This window comes from Euphorbia lathyris, chromosome 1, assembly GCF_963576675.1.
Source record: "Euphorbia lathyris chromosome 1, ddEupLath1.1, whole genome shotgun sequence".
NCBI classification, from domain to species: Eukaryota; Viridiplantae; Streptophyta; class Magnoliopsida; order Malpighiales; family Euphorbiaceae; genus Euphorbia; species Euphorbia lathyris.
Window position 1 is genome coordinate 16,423,996 of NC_088910.1, and position 25,234 is coordinate 16,449,229.

General features: G+C 38.4%; 1 protein-coding gene across 10 annotated transcripts; it reads left to right on the forward strand.

Moving 5' to 3' along the window:
• Positions 1–17,825: 17,825 nt before the first annotated feature.
• On the forward strand, positions 17,826–22,970 carry LOC136222975 (uncharacterized). 10 transcript variants are annotated; one of them, XM_066010759.1, is made up of 12 exons: positions 17,826–17,982; positions 18,391–18,515; positions 18,616–18,786; positions 18,861–19,001; positions 19,111–19,205; positions 19,290–19,416; positions 19,509–19,557; positions 19,646–19,752; positions 19,974–20,039; positions 20,608–21,094; positions 21,291–21,367; positions 22,655–22,970. In XM_066010759.1, the coding sequence occupies exons 1-4, from the start codon at positions 17,970–17,972 to the stop codon at positions 18,882–18,884; spliced, it is 333 nt and encodes a 110-aa protein (XP_065866831.1). In that variant the 5' UTR covers positions 17,826–17,969; the 3' UTR covers positions 18,885–19,001; positions 19,111–19,205; positions 19,290–19,416; positions 19,509–19,557; positions 19,646–19,752; positions 19,974–20,039; positions 20,608–21,094; positions 21,291–21,367; positions 22,655–22,970. The 10 variants fall into 10 exon arrangements, with proteins under 10 accessions (XP_065866831.1, XP_065866823.1, XP_065866761.1 ...); XM_066010751.1 differs by having other exon boundaries at positions 17,837–17,982; positions 18,388–18,515; XM_066010689.1 differs by having other exon boundaries at positions 17,873–17,982; positions 18,401–18,515.
• Positions 22,971–25,234: the final 2,264 nt, after the last annotated feature.

The following is a 25,234-nucleotide window of genomic DNA, read 5'->3' on the forward strand; positions in this document are numbered from 1 at the left end:
GGAAGTTTTTAGACATATAGAGCGCGCTGAGTAATTTGTTGTTCAATGAGTTCTTATCAGAATATTTCATAAGTGTATAGGTTCATGTCAAACATGTTATCAGCATATCTTTTAGTCAAATATTATAAGTGTTAAACGGAGCTGATATAAATGAAGATACATAATAACTCAGTACTTATTAGCATATATCATAACTCAGTATTTGAATAAAAAAGTATGTATGATATATAAGTTGAAAGAAGTCAGCAGTTACACAGCACAAGAAATAAACAGCATAGATTACAAATGTTAAGACCTAGCCTATCTATTTCTTTTTCTTGCCCTGTGACTGACTTCGCTCGTACTGACGTCGCTCATGCTGAGCTCTGGCAGCTTGCGCTTTCTCCCCCGTTTTGTCAACTTCAGGGAGCTTGAACGCATCGGTTAAGACAGCACGAGAAAGTTCTTGTGAAAGCTCTTTTAGTTTGTCAGCACTTTCGTTTACGCCATCAAAAATGGCAACTCCATCAGCTGATACTTCTACTGGTATATGAAGATCAGCAGCACTGAGCATATTTACACTGAAAGCTTGAGCTTTGGCTTGCCAGATGAGAGCTTCAGAGAGGCCAGCAAAGACTTGGTGGAAAGTTTTTAGAGAGCTGAGTCATAATGATGACACTGGATATTATTATGACGGATGTGATTGAAGGATTGCTGTGCGAGAGATAGCAACTCATTCTGTTTCAACGCGTCAGTATCCATCTCTTGTTTGTTGAGGTTAAGTAGCCTGATGGCCTCACCGATTTGCTCGACTGAGCACTGACTATAGGACATCATTTGCTCATTTGTCTTAAGTTGCTCAGTATGAAGCTGAGCAAAAAGCATCTTGAGTTCTGAGGAAGTGGCGTAGTCAGTGGTCACAGCAGATAACTTCTGAACTTGCTGATGGAGAGAGTTCAGATGTTGAATTGTTGACAGCTGTATCTCTGCCAACTTGGCAAGTGAATCCTGCTTAGCTTGCTGGGCTTGGAATGACAAGACGACATTCAGCAGATCCTTGAGTCCCTTGACTTCGTTGAGAAGTAGAGTGACCTGGGAGAGCTGAGTTGTCTCAGGAAGTGAAGATCCAGCAGCAGGCGAAGCGGAATGTTGAAGATCGTGGATGAGTGCTTGCACTGAGTCAATGAGCTTTTTCCCGGACTCAGTGGCATCCCGATGTACATCAGTATGACCAGAAGAAAGTGGAGTGAAAGGAGTACCCTGGTCAGTGACTGGATGACTTGGCTCAATCTGCACTTGAGTTGGAGGTAAGGTTGATTGATCAGCAGAGAGGTTGGTGATGGAAGTCATAACCCGAAGACTGTCTGTGCTGACGGCAGAAGGATGAGGAGTCAGCACCATGCTTGAGGAAACAGCATGGACAGTGCTTGGTTCAACCTGACTTGTTGAAGTGGTGGAAGTGGTATGCTCGGCATGTTCCTGTTGAGAAGAAACAGAGGCTTGTTTTTCCAACGGCGTTGTAGTAGAGGAAGTTGAGGGCCGTTTGAAAAATTTTAATTGGACGGTAGAAGGATCCTTTGTTGTCTTTGAGAGGACAAGTTCAGGAATAGATGGTGATTGCACAGGGGGTTCACTGACCATTTTCTCACTGGCCTTAACCAGTTTTCGCCTTCTACGTGGTGGAGTGGTATGATGAGCTGGTTCTTCTGAGTGAGTAGGAGTAGGTTCCTTTTCCTCAGTATGGGTCTGGTCAGCTTGATCAACTTGCTCAACTCCAGCAGCTAACTCAGTGTCAGTCTGCACAGCCCCACCAGCTAACCCAGTGTTAGCGTCCTTAGCTTCAATTTCACTGTCATACTCTTCAGACTCCTCAGCGTCATCCTGACCGCTGGTTTCATCGTCTTCTTCTTCTTCCTCAGTATTATCTCCATCAAGTTCTTCTTCAACTTGGGAGATGAAGTGGTCATCTAACTGGACCTCAGGTTCGTCAGCATCAGCACCTTGGCATTGAGTGAAATGAGAATCACCCGGTACAATAAAATCTGTCGGCATGACGTCGAGAGGTGCCAGTGTTGAAGACTTCTGCTTCTTCTGAGGTAGCTCAGCAGCTTCCTCAGTGTCAGGCTCATCTTGCCTGCTTCTCTTCTCAGCTGACTTTCCAGCTGACCTCTGCCTTTTTGCTGGAGACACAACATTAGGTGCCTCAGCAGATTTTCTCTTGCGAGAAACTGGGGCCTTAGTTCTTCACCCTTTCTTAGGCTCAGCAGTAGTCTCCTCAGTTTGATCAGCTTGGCCAGCAGCAGCAGCAGCTTTTCCTTTCTTCAAGGGCTGTCCAAATTTAAGTGCCCTCAACGAGGCAGCTGTGATTTCGGTTCCTCTGAAAGATTCCTCACCTTCGAGGTCAATCTTGTGGTCGATGAGGATCCTGGTGATGATTGATCCCAACCTCATTGTACCCGAGCTGCGTAGGAACCCAGCAACTAAGAAAACCAGCATGTTGATGGGGGTGTACGTCAGCATGTGCCATATGAAGTACTGTTCAAAGTTGGTTGCTGATGTAGTGCAGTTGATCTTTGGGTAAATAAAGTAGCTCAGCAGGTAGTGAGCCATCTTCTGATGTTGTCCCATAGAAGATGCTGAGATCTCTCCTGAGTGACCCTCAGGTTTGCAGAAGGTATGGACGTAGTCGGTTTTGTCCTGATCTCCTGACTTCCTCAGCCTTACTCCCTCAGTTTTGAGCTGGAGGAGATTTCCTATGTACAGAGGGTTGATGAAGATGGTTTTCCCTTTTACTTCAGTGCTTAGGTAGTCGGCGGAGTCACTGGCAACCTTGAGGTTGTGGTAAAATTCCCTCACTAGGTCAGGATATGTCTCATCCCTGACCGAGAACAGCCCAGTCCATTCGTTTTTGGAAATCCACTCAGCAAATGGTTGTTCGTTCTGTACAAAGTGCTCCGAAACCCATCTGGAGGGTTCTACCTTCCATTCTCGTACATTGTCGAAGACCTTGGAGTAGGTCCTGATCTTAACAGCTTTCCCTTGGCCAGAAGTTTGGCCAGTTTTACCCTTGCTTGGTGTAGAAGGGTTTCGTGACGGTTCATCGGAGTTGGACTTTTGGTGGCCGGCACTGGAGACGTTGAAAGACAACTTAGTCATTCTTCGAATATGGAGGAATTTGAGGAATTTGAGAGAAAAGAAGTTCTAAGTGATTTCTTTGCCTTAAGAATTGATTAAGCGTAAAGAGTAAAAGATGGGGAAATACCCATAATTTATAGACGAAATGAACGGTGTGGATCTTAATCGAATCCATATGTCAGTCTTGCCTTGGGATCATGTACCGACAATGATCCTGGCATTTATGACACATTACGGCGAATACGTCATCCTAGGCTATATGCGTGCTTTGCATTTATGCTAACAGATTAATCACTCAGTATTTAGAATGTCAAGCGTTTGATATTCTGAGTGGTCAGTGCAGTATTTAAGGATGATTTTAAGTTCAAGTTCTAAACTAATTTACTCAGTATGCAAGTTTTACTCAGTTATTATATATTCAGGCAGTTCCGATGAGTAACTCAGCAAACAATAAATCATTCAGTATGTAATTCACTCAGCATTCATATTCATTTAGCACAGGAATTTACTGAAGAGGATTAAACATACCAATTTCTTCTCTCAGTATATTGAACTGCTCACGAGCCAGTGGCTTCGTGAAGATATCCGCAAGCTGTTCATCCGTTGGGATAAAGGTCAGCTTGATCTCACCCTTGAGTACATGGTCTCTAATGAAGTGATGTCTGATGCTGACATGCTTCATTCTGCTGTGTTGAATTGGGTTCTTGGACAGATCAATTGCACTTTTGTTGTCACATTTGACCTCAATTGTCTTCGTTTGAACACCATAATCTTCAAGTTGTTGCTTGATCCATAGGACTTGAGCAACACAATGACCAGCAGCAATGTACTCAGCTTCAGTGGTGGACAAGGCTACTGACGCCTGCTTTTTGCTGAACCAGGATACAAGACAGCTTCCTAAGAAGTGGCATCCTCCAGAGGTGCTTTTACGTTCCAGCTTATCTCGTCCATAGTCAGCGTCAGTGTATCCGATAAGTGTAAAATCATGAGTATTTGGATACCACAAACCTGCATTCACTGAGCTTTGCAAATATCTAAGGATTCTTTTTACAGCAATGTAATGAGATTCCTTAGGGTTAGATTGATATCTAGCACAGTAGCATACAGAAAACTGAATGTCCGGTCTACTAGCTGTTAAGTAAAGTAGAGAGCCTATCATACCTCGATATAACTTGCTGTCTACTGACTTACCATTCTCATCAGCGCAGAGGACAGTGTCAGTGCCCATAGGAGTGGATATTGGCTTGCAATTTTCCAAGTCATATTTCTTTAAGATCTCCTTGGCATATTTGGCTTGACTGATGAAGATGCCATTATTTCCTTGTTTAATTTGAAGACCGAGGAAGAAGTTGAGTTCTCCCATCATAGACATTTCAAACTCAGTCTGCATTTGTTTGCTAAACTCCTTGCACATTGATTCGTTAGTTGCACCAAATATTATATCATCAATATAAATTTGGGCCAGCAGGGTATCTTTACCCATTTTCTTAATGAATAAGGTTGTATCAGCTTTGCCCCTGACGTAATTTCTAGTCAGCAGGAAACTGGTCAGCCTCTCATACCAAGCACGTGGTGCTTGTTTGAGGCCGTACAGAGCCTTTTTGAGTTTATAAACATGGTTTGGGAACTTAGGGTCCTCAAAACCTGGAGGTTGATTTACATAAACCTCCTCGTTTATAACTCCATTAAGAAATGCACTTTTGACATCCATTTGGAATAATTTAAAATTCATGTAAGATGCATATGCACATAATATTCTAATTGCCTCTAGCCTCGCCACTGGGGCAAAGGTCTCACCGTAGTCTATACCTTCTTGCTGACTGTAGCCCTGAGCTACAAGCCTTGCTTTATTCATGACTACGTTTCCTTGTTCGTCCATCTTGTTCCTGAAGACCCATCTTGTTCCGATGGTCTTTTGACTCTTTGGATGAGGCACTAACTCCCATACATCATTTCTTCGAAATTGATCGAGCTCCTCTTGCATTGCGTTCATCCAGAATTCATCGTACTCAGCTTCAGCGAAATTCTTCGGTTCTTGTACTGAGACGAAAGCAACATTGCTGAGGTACTTCCTGAGTTGATTCCTCATCATCAGGGTATTCCCAGCAGAATCAAGGATTGCACTTTCGGAGTGCCCTCTTGGAATCCTTATTTCTTTGGGTAGATTCATGTCTTGTGTTGTTCCTGTTTCAACAATCTCTGCAGAAGTAGATGGGTCAGTAAAAGTAATCTTAGGTTCACTCTTACTTTTGGTCAGCCTTTTTGTGAATGACTCAGTAGCTGGTTCTGAGTCAGCGATGATTACTGAGTTTGGATCATCTTCGGTCAGCGGCTGGTATCTACCTGCAGGGTCAGTTTCATCGAACTCTACATGTATTGACTCTTCTAAAACTTGAGTTCGCTTATTAAAAACTTTGTATGCTTTGTTGTTTGTTGAGTAGCCCAGAAAGATAGCTTCATCAGCTTTTGAATCAAACTTTGCTAAGCTATCTTTGGTATTTAAAATAAAACATCTACAGCCAAAGGCACGAAAGTATCCAATATTGGGCTTCCGTCCTTTCCAAAGTTCATAGGGGGTTTTCTTGAGTATAGGTCTAACTAGAGCCCTATTAAGAATGTAGCATGCTGTGTTAACAGCCTCTCCCCAAAAATACTTTGGAAGCCTATGCTCATCCAGCATTGTCCTGGCTATTTCAACCAGAGTTCTGTTCTTCCTTTCTACAACCCCATTTTGCTGAGGTGTTCTAGGAGCAGAAAAATTATGGTCAATGCCGCTGGCTTCACAGAATTCAACAAACTTTTGGTTTTTGAATTCTCCACCGTTATCACTACGGATATGAGCTAATTTTAGGTCTTTTTCATTTTCAATTTTCCTAACCAAATTTGAGAATGTCTCAAAGGTCTCATCCTTGCTGGTCAGCAAGATAACCCACGTATACCGAGAGAAATCATCTACAATGATCAAGGAAAATCTTCTTCCATCCAGACTCAGCGGCTGGACTGGACCAAAGAGATCCAAGTGTAGTAATTCTAACGGACGTTTAGTTGAGACAATGTTTTTACTATGAAAAGATTGTTTGGTTTGTTTTCCATCTTGGCAAGCGTGGCATAATTGATCTTTTTGAAATTTAAGTTCAGGCAGTCCCTCAACCAATTGCTTTCTTGCTAGTTTGGCCAGGAGGTCCATGCTTACATGACCAAGTCTCCTGTGCCATAGCCAGGAATTTTCTTCCTTTGTTACTAAGCACACAGTTTTTGAAAACTTTTTCTCTAAGTCTAGCATAAAGACATTATCTATCCGAGGGGCAGTTAAAATTAACTCATTAGTTTTTCCCTCGTATATTTTACATCCAGTAGCATCAAATATAACTTTTCTCCCATTGTCACATAGCTGAGCTACGCTGAGTAAGTTATATTTGAGTCCGCTGACTAGGGAGACAGATTCAATAGTAGGATTACCTCCGATGGTTCTTGAGCCTACTATCTTACCCTTCTTGTTGTCTCCAAAACTTACACTCCCTCCTCGTTTACGTTCAAACGTGATGAACTGAGTTTCATCACCCGTCATATGCCTTGAGCATGCGTTGTCAATATACCACATCTTTGACTTCTCGGCACATCTCAGGCTTACCTGCATTGTAACTAGTTACTTTTAGGTACCCAATTCTTTTTGGGTCCTGACTTGTTAGGTGCAACAGGTATAGCATCATATTTTATTTTATGGCGACATACATGGACAGTATGGCCATTCTTTCCACAGAAGTCACAACTGACCTTCTGTTTAGGATTTTTACTGACTTGTCAGCACCCCAGTGCTGAGCGTGCCAGCACACTTTAGTAGTGTGTCCTAACTTCCCACAAAAGTCACACTGGACTTTTCGCTGGGGATTCCATCTCTGCTGAGTACCTTGGTACTGAGTTCTCAGAGGAATGTTATTTTTCTTAGGAACCTTTAGTTGGTTCTGGATGGTTGTGACGTCCTTCCTCAGTTTCTTTGAAACTGACTGGACTTCAGACACATACTCATGTATGATCTTCATGTTATCATGCAGAGTCGAATTGTCCTGAAGAAGGTATCTGAGGTCACTTAGTTTGACCTCTTCCACTTCGTCACAGCGCCTACTGAGTGCTCTAACCTTTTTATTACACTTCTTAACAAGTGTATAGAGATCACTCAGGGCATTAACCATATCGTTTCTGAGCTGGGGAAGAGAAATTATCTCATTTGATTGCTCTTCATCATCTGATGCGATGGATGGGTCAGCATGCTCAGAGACGCATGGCTCAGCAAGTTCGTCAGCCATAAAGCATATCTTCGCTGACTCGGTGGCCTCAGTTTCTGTTGATGAAGATTCATCACTGTCACTCCAAGTAGCCACCATTGCCTTCTTCCCACTCTTCTTGTCTTTCCTCAGCGTGGGGCAGTTCGACTTAATATGGCCAGCTTGATAGCACTCAAAGCATGTAATGGGCTTTGAGCTGTCCTTTCTGTATTTGCTGTCGCTTGAGTCAGCCTTATACTTATCAAACCTTTTGTAAGGCTTTTTAGAATACTTGTCGTTCTTCCTGAACAGCCTCTTCATCTTTCTTGTGAACATGGCCATCTCCTCATCATCAGTTGAACTCCCGTCAGTGGAGTCAGCCTTCATGACAAGTGACTTCTGCTTCTTGTCATCAGATTTTTCCTTCACCTCAAAGTTTTTCATGGATATCTCATGGGTCAGCAATGAACCGATAAGTTCGTCATATTTGTAGGTGGTTAAATCCTGAGCTTCCTCAACTGCTGTCTTCTTTGCTTGCCAGTCTTTTGGAAGACTCCTGAGTATCTTTTTGACTTGTTCTTCCTCAGTGAAGATTTTCCCAAGTCTCTTGAGCTCATTAATCATGTTGGTGAACCTTGCGTTCATGTCTGAAATGCCCTCATCATTGTTCATCTCGAACAGCTCGTACAGTCTCATCTGCTGATTCACCTTGGATTCTTTTACTTTGTTTGTTCCCTCGTAGGTGACTTCCAGCTTCTTCCAGATCTCTTGTGCCGACTCACAACCTGAGATTTTGTTATATTCTGCAGCATCGAGCGCACAGTGAAGCATATTGATAGCCGAAGCATGGTTTTGAAGCTTCTTGAGATCATCCTCTGTCCATTTGGCCTCAACTTTATAACTGTTTGGCCAGCCACAACCTCAATAGGTACAAACGGCCCTTGGACTATAGATAGCCAGGCACTCATGTTTGTAGCCTGAATGAAGTTTTTCATCCTATTCTTCCAGAAGGTATAGTTTGACCCGAAGAATAGGGGAGGCCTAGTAATGGACAGCCCTTCAGGCAGTATTTGAGTTGTTTGGTTTCCAGGGAGAAACCGAGTGCTGTTTTCACCCATGGTAGGGATCAGCTCAAGGTTGTTAGACCTTTTACAGTGAGCTTTTAGAGCTCTGATACCACTTGTTGGTCCCTTGTTTAGTTGCAAGTATAGTTCCAAGGGGGGGGGGGGGTTAGGAACTATTTAAACTTTTTGCAATTTAGGCAGACTTCTTTTACTAAAGAAAAGGTTTGAACAGCGGCGCTGAGTAAACAGCAAGACACTGGCTTAGTCAACAGGTGACTAGGTCAGTTTCTTAGCTTGAGTCAGGAGATAGCACTTAGAGTCTGTTCCTGAGCTCTTACGTTTTAATGCGCACAACTCAACTTGACCTCTTGACTTGGTCAGTTTTGATTGTTTAAGCAAGCAATATAAATAAGGAGTCAAAGGTTAGAAATACTTCACTCAGCAGATTTATCCAGGTTCGGCTTCTTCTAAGCCTACGTCCTGTCCCCGGAACACGTCCGAGATTTCAAATCCTCTACTGAGCTCTTTAAAGGTAGAGCCTCAAACCTTTTACAATATCAGCAATTGAGTATGACAAGAGTACCTTCCTCTATGCTTCTACTCAATCCTAATCTCTCCGCTGAGTACTTAAAACCGAGTACTCAGCCTCTCCTTTCTATCTCTAGAAATGATAAGTGTTTTTGTCCTAATACAAAAGATGTGCTAAGACACTTTAGACGATTTACAATCACTCTAGACTTTTACACAGATATGAAAATGTAGTGTAAGAATTTTGCTTTGCTTCTTGCTTGCAGAACTTGTAGAGATTTGGTCAGTGTAATGGCTTGATCAAGTTCTGTGTGTTGTGAAGATTGTGATGGCACTATTTATAAAGACGTCTGGTCATTAGGTCATTTCGAATTTCGAAATAACCGTTGGAGGGAAACGGCTATGTGTCGTTGTGATCCTGACTTGCACAGAGCTCTTGGCCAATCATAATCGTGTATCTTCTGTCCTCGGTCAGCACAGCAGATGGTCTCTCATTTTATGGTAAAGTCAACTGGACAGCATACCGTGTCGTCTGAACTTTGCCAAAAGAGGAAACACTTTGTCTGGAAGTTTTCCTTTGCCAGCTGCTGTCTTGTACGCTTTGTCGAGACTACTCAGCAGCTTCATCTTGAAGTTGTTCCCGAAGGTCTTCTAGATCCTTCCGATTGCTGAGTTGCATTTTGAACAAAACGGCAACGTCTTGATATACGCGGGCCGAGTGTACTGAGTTGTTTGGCTTGGGCCTTGGCTTCCGTATTGGGCTTGGGCCTTCCAATCCTTATGACTTATAACATTTATACTCAACATTGAACAAACACATTAGTAGAATAAATCAAAGCATTTAAACTTAGTGTGTTTAGAATATGTATTTTAATTTATACTTAAACAATTTTGTCAAATCAAAATTATGTAGAAAGGTGTTTCAACATAGAGTGGATAATTGATCAATGTAACAAGTTCGTGAGGTTAGTATGTCACCCTAAACAAATCGAAATGGTCAATAGATTATTTTAAACAAGTTAAGGGAAAGCTTATTGTATATTTATACCCTTAAACTTGATAGGTTTTGTCTATTGGACCCTAAACTTTTTAAATAACATATCACACACTTATAGTTGGCTTTAAAGACCTAACATATACCTATAGTTGACATTAAAAACCTAACACACACCTAAAGTTGACTCATTCAGACCTCCTATATACAAAATCATTGATCTGTCATCTTTGACATATGAAGTGACATACAGAACGAACTAATACGATTTTCATTTTTCTATAGCACTCATGCAACCGTGTCTGTCAAAGATGACAAATCAAAGATGGTGTGAAAGAGGTCTGAATGAGCAACTATAGATGTGTGATAAAGTTTTTAATGTTAACTATAGATGTGTGATAGATTTTTAAAGTCAACTATAAATGTGTGAGTGATAGGTTATTTAAAAAATTCAGGGTGCCAATAAGTAAAACTTATCAAGTTTAAGGGTAAATATACATTAAGTCTTAAGGAAACTAACAAAACATTTCCTAAATTTAAAATGCCAATCAAGTTTTTAAAAGAAGTTCATATATAATAAGCCTTTTTTAATTGGATTTATACTTCTCTCTCTCTAGTCTTGTTTTTGCTTCTAGGTTGAAAATACAAATATGCTTCAAACATGTTTGTTTCCTTTACACTAAATTCACCATAAATTCCCTACACAAAAGGTGCTATAAATAATGAGATTTTAATTTTCAGTTCACTTTAACTGAAAGGGCGAGCCTTGCCGCAACGGTAAACGTTGTTGTCGTCTGACCAAGAGGTCACGGCTTCGAGTCTTAGGAGTGGCCTCTTGCCAAATAAATTGGTAGGGGAAGACTTACCTCCAGTACACCCTTGTGGTGGGACCCTCGCTCAGCGGGGACGCGTAGTGCGACCGGACCGCTTTTTTTTTTTAACTGACTAATTCTTATTTGGGAGGCCACTGTATTATCTAGCTCAATTTGAAAATGTGCTTTGATTTGAAGACTAATCAAAACACAACAACAACAAAAAAAAATGGAAATAAAAGATTTACTTACCAATAGAAAAGTTGGTAGTACATCTCCAAATCAGAGGTGTGAGATTGTGTTACAAAAAAAAACATAAAAAATATCAAACAACCCAAAATTTTCTATAACAAAGTTAATAGCTTCATTCTTTAAGCAATCTATGATGTAATGGTTTTATATCTATGTAGGGTAATATCTGCCTTTGTAGTAGAAATGGTTAGGGAAAACCCCGCAGCGGAACGAAATATTTAATTTGGGTAAATAAATTGACAACAAAATAAAAGAAGAACAATAAAGTAAATGACACAAGGATTTACGTGGTTCGGCGGTGTGCCTACTCCACGGGCGAAGGAGACCGAAAATTATTCCACTAGAGAGACAAAAGTGGTATAAAAGAATGGAGAAAATAACACTCAAAATCCTTAATCCCAATACACCCAAAACCTCACAATTCTCTCTTGGAGAATATCACTTAAACACTAGCAATCTAACATCAATTGCTAGGATGCACAAACCTATGCCAATGCATGGTATTTATAGAAAAAATTTGGGATGTGAATGGAAGAAATCAAAGTCAAAAATTACATGTGAACAAAGGGAAAAAGACTAATGTGAACTTTGACAAAATTTGTATGGCTTGTGTTCAAAATTCAACACAATTTAATTTGAATGTTGAATTTCAAATCACATTCATACAAATCTCCACCTTGATTTGAAATTTCACCAAAGGTCTTCCTTCGCCGTAATGCCCTTCCGGGCTAGCTCACTTATTGCTAATACCAATCAAGTTCAAGCAATGCTTGAACTTAGTCGTTGGAAGAGGCTTCGTCATCATGTCGGCTGGATTATCTGCAGTACCAATTTTACTAACTTTTATATTTCCTTCAGAAATAATATCTCGAATAAAATGGTACTTCACATCAATGTGTTTCGTTCTTTCATGAAACATCTGATCCTTCGTCAAATATATAGCACTTTGGCTATCACAATGAACGACAATCTTCTGTAAATTTGAACTGAGCTCACCAACCAAGCCTCGTAGCCAAATAGCTTCTTTTACAGCTTCAACTACAGCCATATATTATGCTTCTGTAGTGGACAATATGACTGTAGGTTGTAAAGTAGCTTTCCAAATGATGGCACTGCTACGAAGAGTAAACACATAACCTGTGATGGATCTTCTTCTGTCAAGATCACCTGCATAGTCTGAATCAACATAACCTGCCACCATATTTTCACTGCTTCCAAATTTTAACCAAACATTAGTAGTACCCCTTAAATATCTCAGAATCCACTTCACAGCATTCCAATGATCTTTACCAGGATTGGACATATATCTACTGACTACACTAACTGCATGTGAAATGTCAGGACGAGTACAAACCATCGCGTACATGATACTACCAACCGCACTAGAGTAAGGTACATGTGACATATATTCAATATCCTTTTTGGACTATGGACACATATCAGTAGAAAGTCTGAAATGAGCAGCAGGTGGAGTACTTACAGGTTTAGCATTTTTCATGCCAAATCGCTCCAACACTTTTTCAACAAAACTTCTCTGAGTTAAACAAAGTGTTCCTGCAGCTCTATCTCTATAGATCTCCATACCAAGAATCTTTTTGGCAGCTCCCAAATCTTTCATCTCGAATTCACTACTCAACTCTGCTTTCAATCTGTTGATATCAGACATATCCTTGGCAGCAATAAGCATATCATCAATATAGAGTAACAAATAAACAAATGAGCCATTTAGAAGTTTTCTGAAATAAACACAACTATCATATTGACTCCTAAAATAACCATGCCTAATCATAAAGGAATCAAACCTCTTATACCATTGTCGAGGATACTGCTTTAACCCATATAGTGATTTCCGCAACAAGCAAATATGGTCTTCTTTGCCTTCGATTTTAAAACCTTCAGGTTGTTGCATATAGATTTTCTCCTCAAGTTCTCCATGTAAGAAGGCAGTTTTGACATCAATGCAAGCAAAACACGAATAGAGCTATGTTTAACAACAGGAGAGAAAACTTCATTAAAATCAACTCCTTGTACCTGACTATAGCCCTTAGCTACCAATCGTGCCTTGTATCGAGCATCTTCAATGCCCAGAATGCCATCTTTTCGTTTGAAGACCCATTTACAACCGACAATCTTCTTGTTCTTTGGCGGTTTCACCAAATCCCACGCTTTATTTTTGTGAAGAGGTTCCACCTCCTCTTGCATGGCTATCAACCATTTTCCAGAATCATCACCGGACATGGCTTCTGAATATGTTGAAGGATCGCCAACTCCTTCAGTCTCTTGTGCAGCAACACAGGCAAAAGTGACATAATCTGCTAACCTTAAAGGTTGTTTTCTTTCTCTTTCTGGCCTGCTTCTAGCAACTGGATGCTCCTCTTCAATAGCTGTAGATTCTTCTACTTCGGTAGACTCTGTCAATTGTTCATTCAATGGAGAGAATGAGTTCTCCACCTCAACTTGCACCTCCACCTGCTTATCAGAATTCTGTATCTTGGTGTTAGAAGTGACTAAAGACTCCTTTGGATTAAGCATGGCAGATTCATTAAATACAACATTTCTACTAATTACAGATTTTGGTGACTTGGGATCAAGAAGCCAAACTTTATATCCCTTTACACCAGGAGGATAGCCGAGAAAAATGCCCTTTTTAGATATGGGCTCCAACTTTCCATCATTCACATGAACATAAACAGGACATCCAAAAATCCTCAAATCAGAATAATCAGCTGGTTTTCCAGACCATACCTCTTTAGGAGTTTTACAATTAATTGAAGCAGACGGAGAACGATTCATTAAATGACAAGCTGTTAAAGCTGCTTCAGCCCAAAAGTCTTGAAATAAGCCAGAATTTGATAACATACAACGAACCTTTTCCAACAGAGTTCTGTTCATCCGCTCAGCTACACCATTTTGTTGTGGTGTTCCTGGAACTGTGAGATGTCTGGAGATGCCCATATCTTTACAAAATGTATTGAATTCATCATTGCAAAATTCTAGACCATTATCAGTGCGGAGACGCTTGATCTTCTTACTAGTCTGGTTTTCCACCAAGGCCTTCCATTGCTTGAAAGTGGCAAAGGCATCATTTTTCTGCTTCAAGAAATAAGCTCAAACCTTCCTGGAGTAATCGTCAATGAAGGTAAGCATATATCGAGCGCCACCTTTTAAAGGAACACGTGCATGCCCCCATAGATCTGAATGGATATAATCCAAAGTGCATTTTGTTTGATGAACACCAGTGTTGAAACTGACTCGTTTGTGTTTGCCAAAAATGCAATGCTCACAAAACTCCAACTTGGACGTATGTTGACCACAAAGGAGACCTCGTTGACTTAACATGGACAAGCCTTTCTCACTCATGTGGCCGAGCCTCATGTGCCACAATTTGGTAATTTCTGACTCAGGCATGGAAGAGGAAACTGCAGCAACACCCGTGGCTGTTGAACCTTGTAACACGTACAATCTTCCAACTTTTCTGGCTTTCATTACAACTAGAGCACCTTTCAAAACCTTCAAGACTCCATCTCCACCAGAAAATCTGCAATTATTGTCATCTAAAGCAGATAAAGAGATAAGTTTTTTCTTCATGTCAGGAACATACCGCACATCTGTCAAGGTTCTGACAATACCATCATGCATTTTGATTTTGACGGTACCAATACCAACAACTTTACAAGGAGAATCGTTGCCCATTAACACAACTCCTCTGTTTACTGATTCATAAGAGGAGAACCAATCTCTGTGAAGGTAAATGTGAAATGAGCAAGCAGAGTCAAGGATCCACCCTTGTCCAGATCTAGCACCATCATCGGACACGGCATAAACTTCGCAATCTACTTCATCTTCAGCAACACTGGCTTCGGCATGATTGTCTTCTTTATGAACCTTTTCTTTATTTTTCTTCTGTAGCATGAAACATTCAGCTTTGATGTGCCCTTTCTTTTTACAGTAATTGCATGTCACATTACTGTATCTAGATTTTGATTTTGATCTCGATCGATTGTTGTTGTTGCTGTTGGGATCTTTTGTAGAAGATCTCCCTATAACAACCAGACTTTCTGCAGGGCCATTTCTATCACCAGAAAGCTCTTTGTCTATTAGATCTTTTGAAAATAGACACCCTTTAACCTCATCTACAGTTAGAGTGCTTTTACTGTAGATCATGGTCTCCAAGAAATTTTTGAAAGACGGCGGTAAAGATCGTAATAACATAAGAGCTTTATCTTCTTCTTTATATTTAATATCTAAATTTTCCAGATCCAGCAAAATGGAACTAAAATTATCAAGGTGTGACTTTAGGGATGTACCTTCCGCCATATTGAGCATGTGAAGACGATGTTTCACAACAAACTTGCTGGTGAGGTTTTTGGACATGTAGAGAGACTCAAGTTTCTCCCATAAGCCTTTAGGAGTCTTCTCATGGATGACTTCACGCAGAACCTCGTTTGACAAGCATAACTGAATGGCAGCTAGAGCTTTCTCCTCCATTTCTTGTTTCTTCTCCTTTGTTATCGTGGGAGGTAACTCGTCTGCTAACACCTTGCTCAATCCGTTCTGTGTCAAAATAGCTTTCATCTTGACTTGCCATAAGGCAAAGCTAATAATACGATCATACTTCTCGATATCAAATTTTGTTATCGCCATAGTAGATCCCAAAATAAATATTAAGTGGCTCTGATACCAATTTGTTAGGGAAAACCCCACAGCGGAACGAAATATTTAATTTGGGCAAATAAATTGACAACAAAATAAAAGCAGAACAATAAAGTAAATGACACAAAGATTTACGTAGTTCGGCGGTGTGCTTTTTTTTTACGTGGTTCGGCGGTGTGCCTACTCCACGGGCGAAGGAGACCGAAAATTATTCCACTAGAGAGACAAAAGTGGTACAAAAGAATGGAGAAAATAACACTCAAAACCTTTAACCCCAATACACCCAAAACCTCACAATTCTCTCTTGGAGAATATCACTCAAAAACTAGCAATCTAACATCAATTGCGAGGATGCACAAACCTATGCCAATGCATGGTATTTATATGAAAATTTTGGGATGTGAATGGAAGAAATCAAAGTCAAAAATTACATGTGAACAAAGGGAAAAAGACTAATGTGAACTTTGACAAAATTTGTATGGCTTGTGTTCAAAATTCAACACAATTTAATTTGAATGTTGAATTTCAAATCACATTCATACAGAAATTTCCGGGATTTTACCATAACAGCAATTTCACTCGAAAAATCCAATTTAAATTTGAATTTTTATGTTTTATCGAGAATGTTTTTTTTACACGTTGAAAGCACCCCTATCATATATATATATATATCGGATTGACTAGTCTATTTTGACATAGGTTAGATAAACATGCTTGCTTTTGGTTCTTTCTCGATGTACCGAGAAAGGCTTAATACATCATTTGTTCTCTGAATTTGTCCAAAAAGATTGATTGACTTCTTGACTTTCAAAGTGTCCCGATATCTCCTTGAACTTGCATAAAATGTTTAGTTAGCCCCTTGAACTTGCATAAAATGTAATCAATTGATCACTTGGTAGCAACAAAGTAAGTTAAGTGCGGGAGATGTATTTCACGCATCTTAGAATGTTACTACATAATTAAAAAATAAATTAAAAATGAAGTTATTACTTGCTCAACTATACAACTTGTCTTCTCTAATATTAGAACTACATACCCCGATTTTGGTCGTTTTACTTTTTTTTAAGACTCGTACAATACATCTTCCACATTTAACTTACTTTTTTTGCGACCGAGTGATCAATTGATTACATTATGCGCAAGTTTAGGGAGCTAACTGAACATTTTATGCAAGTTTAGAGGGCTATTGAGACACTTTGAAAGTTCAGGGGGCCAATTAAACTTTTTGGACAAGTTTAGACGCAAATGATGTATTAAGCCACAGAGAAACTTCGCTGTTGCTCAAGGCTAAGCCTTAATAAATATTGGTATAGTTCAATTACTTTCTATTTCCATAAAATGTGATATAAACAATTTTGTTTTTAGATCTTGCTCTGATTGTTTTTTTTTTTTTATAGACATCTGTTATGTTTTTTTTATGTGCTTTATTATATTTTTTCGGTATTGCTACTTACCGCCTTCAAATTACCTCTTACCGTCCCCATTTGGACAATTTTGCCCTTTTGAAGAAAAAAAAACGCCAATTTTGGTCTAGGTGGGTGCCAGAACCGCCCAGCCAATGGCTTGAGCGGGTGGTATATCCGCCCAAGCCATTGGTTGGGCGGATGTTGGATCCGCCCCGCCCAGTGGCTGGGCGGGTGATGGATCCGCCCAGCCAATTGGCTGGGTGGTTCTGGTACCCACTTAGACCAAAATTGGGCCTAGGCGCAATCATAGACTTTTTAGCGATGGAAAATACAAAATTCTCCAATTTTTTGTGACGAAAAATGCTAATCGTCACAAAAAATATGCATTATGCTTATGATTTTTTTTAAGAAAAAAAATGTAAATTTTATTGTTTCTGACTCATAATCATCCATTTTCGGGATTCGGATTGTCGCATATCAATTATTTCCATAATTTCAATTATTATTGCTCGAGTTTGTGATTTTAGAGAAAGAATTTTTAGTTTTTTTATCAAAATTATGAAAAGGGCAAAAAAGTCCAAATAGAAGCGGTAACTAATAATTTGGGAGCGGTATTGAACAATTCACTCACTACAAAAAAAAAAAAAAAAAAAACAAGACTTTAGCAACACTTTTATATTGGATAAACCGCGCTATGGGTTTAAGTGAAAAAAGCCCACTCATTAGTATACGGCAGCCCATAGTTTGTCCAAGTGATATGGAATACAGCTAATCTTCGCCAGCTTCCTTCTCTCTCAATCTTTGGAATAAGTCGATTAGTAATCTTCGCCAGCTTCCTTCGCCAGCTTCAAATCGCTCTATGGATTTCACCACCCATTCGATTCATGTCTGCAGGAGGTATGAATTATCGTTCTTATTCTTCTTCTCAATCGTTTTCTTCTTCGTAACTGTTCTTTTTGTAGATTAAAACTCTGATTTCACAAAACCTAAATAGAATTTCACTATTCAGGTTTCTTCATTTTGCCTTCAATCCTCTCTCTTTCTCTCTTAATCTCTCTCATAGTCAATGTACTTGTATTCGATCTTCAGTTTACTTCCAGTTCAGGTTCCAGTCCTTGTAACCTACCATGGATTGTTTCAATCAAGTTTCAGATTTTCTGTTTTCGTTTTTTTTGCTTTTTTTTTTTGTTCTTATCGATTTTATTCTTCTTAATCTTATCTCTATTCTTCTTATTCCTTTTTTTAGAGTAACTCTGATTGCACAAACCTAACTTCTCAATCCTCATGATTTATTGGTCTCAGTAGCTGCATGCAGGACATTGGGCGTTGGCTTTTCGAAAGCAAGTGTGGGGATACAGAACGTCTATGAGAAGCCCAACTGGGGCTACACCCTATTCAATGCAAGGTTTATTCTGAAGGTGATTCAAAAGGTAACGTTATAGTTTATATAGTAGAACTAACGTTTCTTATATTTTGCAATTTTAGAATTTGCCAGTTGGAACACAAGAATTCTAATTATTACGATTACAGAGAGCACTAAGAGCAGGTGGCATAAAAGGACCTTCTTACAATTTCTTCCATGCAAACACCAAGGATATTGTTAAAATTGGAAAAGAAGCTATGGCCACTTCCATGGAATTATCAGATCATCAAGTATTTTATGAAGTTCAGCCTCATTTTTACTATGGACCAAGCAATATGGTAACTTCTTTTTGCTGTTAATTAAGGCAATTAAGTTATAATCTTTAGTCTTAATTGGGACTTATTGGATGCAGGAAAGAACTTTGTGCAGTGGCTAGGTCCAAAACCTCAACTGATAGTTATTGATACTCATCTGGCTAAACAGATTCTGTACGTCCAAGAATTATACCCTAAACCTGAATTTGAATCATGCCTTTCATGGAGATAACTTGAAGGTAACCATATATTTTTCTGCTTTGTTTTTGTCAGATATTCTTGAATTCTATCTATTGGTAAATTTTAACATAGTTTCCTAGACTGACTCCCAAGTATTCATTTATGCAGGGTATGATTCCGGCAATGATTTCGAGTTTGGAGATAATGTTGGAAAGATGGAGAAAGAAGGAAGGAAAGGAGATAGAAGTATTCATTTATGTAGTGTATGATTCCGGCAATGATTTCCTTAATTAATTATCAGGATATATAATAACGTAGTAATTAATGTGATTGATTAATTGACTCAGAGACTTGTTTAAGACAGAGGATGAAATTGAAGCAGAGAAACTGGAACAAGGGATGGAAATATGCATCCTATAATAGAGATGGTAAAGAAGAGGGAGGAGGAAGCAAATGGCAATTTTTGATTGAATGGTATGAATATCGTTGAGGCAGGTTCAATTTTTTTAATTGATGAGCTTTATTGATTGAATGGTATGAATGAATTGAATTGGTTAAATGGACAGGTTCAAACGAAGTACATTGTTGATTCTGCTATAAGGCCACATTATCAAGGTTAGAACTAATTTAGATTACAAGTTATGAATCTCCCATTGCAAGGAATTCATAATTGATATTCTTGTGTTTATTGTGGTACCTGCAGCTGACCTTTTTAAACTACGTGCATTGACAAAGATATGAGAGCTGAAATTGGGAGAGCTTCTGGACACGCCACCTCCTGGTCTAGATGAAGCTATAGAAATTTCAAAAGTATGCTTTTCTACTTTGTTCATTTTGCATACTCTGCATTAGCCTGCCTTTTTGTTTCTTTCTAATTGATTATAGATCCTCTTGGCAGTTTATACAATTTCTAGAATCAGCACAATATGGCATGTTTACCCGAATAGTTTTTGATACTAGGCGCAGTGAGTTGAAGTGTAGTGATAATTTGTGAAAATGACTTAGTTAAGTTTCATTAAATTTACTTTCAGGGCCATACGTTGCGACTCTTGTCTTTGCCAGACTTCCTGGATGCATCTATAGGGAAGATATTGAAGGTATGACTTCGAATTCAATATTGTGAAAACCTATAGCTGTCTTTTAAACCATTTTGGTGAAAAAATGGGTGTTATGTTTGTTATAAATAATACATAAAATTAACCATGCTTCGGCCTTACCCATAAGCTTAGACTATTGAGTTAAATGGTTTTATGACATTGTATTAGAGCTTCTTGGACCAAGAGATTGAGGGTTCAATCCGAGAGGGCGTTTGCGTGCATGTTAATATAGTTGATTACAAGAATCTAGTCTTTGGGGTTGGTCCCAAATGTAAAACTTGAATCAAGCAACCAAAGATTGCAAAATGATATCTATTGAGGAATTGTTGGTGTATGTGTGTGTGCGTGCGATAGACACATGCCCACACACAGAGGGGGAAAAAGGTTAAAAAATGATCTCCAATATTGGATCTTTCCAAAGAGAGAATATTGATACTTATGTGCAATTACCTCAATTGACCAGTTTTAATTTGTTCACCTTCTCTGCAATGAACTTTCTCATAATTATTATCTGATTTCCTTCTTAATTAATATGAAATGACTCAGAGTATTTTGCATTTTATTGCAGCTTAGGCAAAAGATATCTGCTTCCACAGCTTCCATCAAATCTGTTTTTGGGCAAGAGGGAACCCAACAGAATGCATGTATATTTTGTCAGGTTGACAAATTGGAACGACTAAGAGAGAGGATGGTAAAAGTGTGCGATCTTTTTCGTGATACAGACTCGACAGAGTTTGTCATAGTAACACTTCGTACTGTACACATTCTAAGACTTCACTTAGACGCTTTATAAATTTGTTGATTCAAGGATTTTCTTTCTGTTAGTTTGTTGAGAAAAATGCTTTCTGATTTTGTTAACTAAAAAATGCATCACTGTTTTGTTTTGAATCGGGGAAGGTACTCAGTTGGAAACCCATTTCCAACGGGAAAACAAACTTAAATCTCAAAATGTTACACAGCTAATGTGTTCCAGGTACAGTAGCTCAATCAGGTGAAGACAGTCAATAGTGAATCTTTTGCTGGCCCTGAGGTCCTGGAAACACTTCGGCTACTGAGTGAGCGTTTACTTTATAATATTTGACTATGGTTCTCCATTTATGCTGAGTACTTGCCTATTATTCTCAAATTTTCTGCTGGAACTTTATATTGTTTGTCCTGTTAACAATAAATCCTACATTTTTCTCTTCTATTTATTTGTCTAAGATATCTCCTTTATTTCTTACATGGGTTGCTTTTGCTGTTTGTTTGCAGGTTGTATGAACTCATCCAAATGGTAAAGGAGATTTTGTATATTCAAATTGATTCCTTTCTTTCTTGCTAACATTTGGGTTAGTTTTCACTTTCTCTTTATCTTCTTCTTTAGCTTAATTCCTTTTTGGGCCATATTTTGTTTTATTTAATGTGTTCAGGCATGTTTTAATTTCTAGGTTTTGAAGTTTGAACATTTTTGTACTAATAATCTCTTATTCCCGGTTCTAAAGTTTTGAACCCTAACGTTTTTTAAAAAGTAAGGATTTAGCCCTAATGTTTTAAATGGTACAAATTTAACCTTAATATTTGCAAGCAAAATCAATTTTAGCCCTGCATTACCGAAAATTTGAAAAAGTTGGTTTGACCATTATTTAATAACTATATTAGTAATACTGCTGTTACTAATCTGTTGGGTCTTACTAAATTGTATGAGTTTTGTTTCGATTTATGATTAGGTTTGTGATTTCGTTTGGTTTATGTTTTCTTTTCGTTAAGGTAAAGGAAATGTTTTCACATAACAGGGATCGTATTAACAACAAATTGACAGGACTATTCCTCCCCAAATTGAGAGCTTGAATTGTCTTAAGATATTGCATTGTTCCTTTGCTCCTTCTCGTATTTAAATTACAGTGCACTTCCAATTTTTAAGCTTTAGATTATTTGGTCTTGTTGCACAGTTTGATTAGACAATCTAGAGAAGCTTCCTTCAATACGAGAAGGAGCAAATTTGTTTTTTCAGAAGTATAATGAAGGATATAGGGGTAAGAAAATTTGCCGTAAGGCTGATAGAGATGCTTGGAATGTTTTTTCAGACATGAAAGTTAGTGTTGATTATATAACTTTTAGTTTTAGTATTGACAATATTGGTGAGGTTTATTGTAAAATTTGATTGGAATGGCATGATGTATGTGGTTATAACTGTTTACTACAGTTAGACATAGTCCAGAAAAAATGAATTTTGTGGCATTACTGAACAAAGATTTAGTGACAAAATGTTCGTCGGTAAATTTTTCATTGAGCTAATAAATTTTTAGCGACAGTTTACCGTCTATGTTCTGTCGCTAAATCCTGTATTTTTTTTTTGTGAAAATCGATTCTAGCGGCGGTTTAAACCGCCACTAGGATAGTGTCCCTATTAAAAACCTTTCCCCGACGCCCGAGTAAAACCGTCGGTAAATGTAGCAACGCGTGACAGTTTATAAAACCGCCGCTAATATCTCTACCGACGGTTAGAAAAAAACCGACAGTAAAGGGCTTTTTTTTGTAGTGACTATTTTTTAGTATGTACATATGAGTTGCCTTCCATCTAAATAAATTAACTACTTTTTTTTTAATCAATTTATTTGTTTTTTTCAAATTTTCAGAAATAATCACGGAAGGACAAATTGGTCGGAAATAATCTAGAATAGAAAATCAGTATGGATATGCTGCTTGTACAGGTCCTTTACGTTAAATCCGCCGGTGATCCGTCGATCATGCTAATCTTTGGTGGAACTGACAAATATTTCGTCGGTGATCCGTAATTTTCTTATAGTGATTTACATTAGTTGTCTTAAGTCTTTGAGCTCTTGCTTAATAATTGTAGTTTCTTCAAGTCCTAATTAGCTAATTAAGTGTTAGAAATGTTTTTCATGTACAATTCAAGCTTTGTTTGTATGTAGTTTTTTAATCATTTGTTCATTTCTTTCTTTGTATTTAGTGTTGGAAATTGGAGATTGCATTTTCTTATGTGCATATTTGTTTGGCTATTGATTTCTTGGGCCCTTCCGACCGCCGAAACTTCCATGGTTATGTGTAGTTTCGCTCCTCCTAATATTACTAATAGTCTATAGAGACTCTATGTAGTAATATTTCATTATCTAAAAATAGATGAGATGGTTAAAAATAGTTGTTTTTTTAAAAGGTCATAGGTTTAATTCCCCCCAACCCCAATTTATTTTAGAAAGTGTTTATTTATTTAAATTTTATTTTTGGATAATTAATTTATTAGTCCCTATATTTTGACTAAACACACTGTTTAGTCCCTATATTTTCAAAAACATACACTAAAGTCCCTAACGTTTTTCTCAGTGAACTGTCTAGTCCCTAACGTTTTTCTCGGTAAACTGTTTAGTCCCTGCCATAGATTCTCATGAAGATTTTGTTAGTCAATTTGGATTTGCGTTCTTCTTTTCCTTTATTTTCCTTTCCTTTAAACTCTAATGCATCTGAAATCAACTTTGAGTGTTCTTCTTCTTGATTTTCTTCTTAATCGTTCAAATTTGTAAGCATTGGGTCTGTTTTTTTTCTTGTTCTCCATACAAATAGTTTCTTCTTCTAAATTGGATTTCCTCTTCTGAAGTTTGAAGGTAAATAGTAAAGGGTAATTTCGTCATTTCTGAAGTCATAAACGGTAAAAAAAATCTAACAAACAGACGGAAGGACTAAACAGTTCACTGCGAAAAAGGTAAGGGGTCTTACCATGTGTTTTTGAAAATATAGGGACTAACCAGTGTGTTTTGTCAAAATATAGGGACTAATAAATTAATTACCCTTTATTTTTCAATAATTATAAAACTATGTTACCATTATTGTTAGGCATGAAATTGACTAAGTTAACATAGTATTTATAAGGAAATTTCGGTGTTTTATTATGTCATTTGGTAAGAAATAAGGGCTAATTATTGTCCTTGTGCAGATAAGCAAAGATAAATGCCAAACTCACTGGAAACAGCTTGTTTTGCTAAAGCCAAGAGGAGTGGAGCCTTACTTGTATCCAGCGGTCAAACGTCGGACTATCCAATGACGGATAGCGACAGATCGTGGTGGCAGTGGCAGAGAAAGTGGCAGAGCGGCAGGTGAAAGTGTGTGGCGATGGGATTGCCTAAAGAAGCAAGATGACTTGAAGTATCACCCCCTTGAGTGTTCAAGGGTTAATCGAAATTTAATCATTTAGTTTATTTTAGTCGTAGTTGGTAGTTGACTTATTTTGTAGAAAGAGTACGAAAGTTGTACCGATTTTGGCCTCTGTCTTTCCCTTTAAGTAGGTGAAGTAGAGAAAAGTTTAGTAGTTCGGATTTTTAGTAATTTCTTTAGACAAGTAGAATAGAAGAAAGAAGAGAGCTCCCATAGAGTCTCAAGCTGTATCAAGAACCATCGACTGCTCACTGCTCGATATGAGTGAGTAGTCCATTTTGAACGGGCACGGCCTGGTCGACCCGGTGATGTAAGTGTTACAATGTTTTAATGAATATTTAGTATTTTGCCAATGTTGTGGTCAATGAGGATTTAACTTTCATGCTTAGTCATTTATGTATGTGTTAGATGAATGATAGGACACTGCTTTCATCTTCACTGATATCTCTATTGATCTTCCAACTTCGAAGCTGACAAGTTAGAAGGTTGTGTCAAGGGTTTTTTCATCTAGAAATGCAGTTTTGTTCTTAATGCTAGAAAGAACATATCTTTAGGACGCTAAAGGTGTTAGTAAATCTTAGGAGTTTGAGAACACACGAAAGTTGACTCAAACTCACTTCAAACTGAAACCTTGGCTTCATTGGCATTGTCTTGTATTCATGGAATGTTGTAAGACGTAGCACACCGTGTTCGGCTATGTCGAGCCTGTTCTATTCTCTAAAATCTTTGAAAAGTTAGTTCATTTTCTTGTTTCATCAGTCTGCCTGAATTGTTAAGTAACCAACATCAAACAATCAACGATAAAAGAAGACACTGTTGTGACACACACTGTTTAGCAACGATTTCTAATATTGATTTGAATCACAATCCCTGTGGAGACGATACTCACTTATCACTTTATTACTTGTATCTAGTGCACTTGCTAGAGTCTAATCTGAGGACAACAAGTTTTTGGCGCCGTTGCCGGGGATTGAGAGCAACAAATTTATAGCTGAAATTTCTGTAAAACATGGTGTTTTTAATCTGTGTGTTAAGGCGTGCAGGAACAA

Excerpts from the sequence above, each read along its gene's own strand:
- LOC136222975 (XM_066010689.1), top strand. The coding sequence starts at position 17,945 with ATGGATTTCACCACCCATTCGATTCATGTCTGCAGGAG. Across the intron at positions 18,516-18,615 it reads TTCTGAAGGTGATTCAAAAG|AGAGCACTAAGAGCAGGTGG; the intron begins GTAACGTTATAG and ends TTACGATTACAG. Across the intron at positions 18,787-18,860 it reads ACTATGGACCAAGCAATATG|GAAAGAACTTTGTGCAGTGG; the intron begins GTAACTTCTTTT and ends TATTGGATGCAG.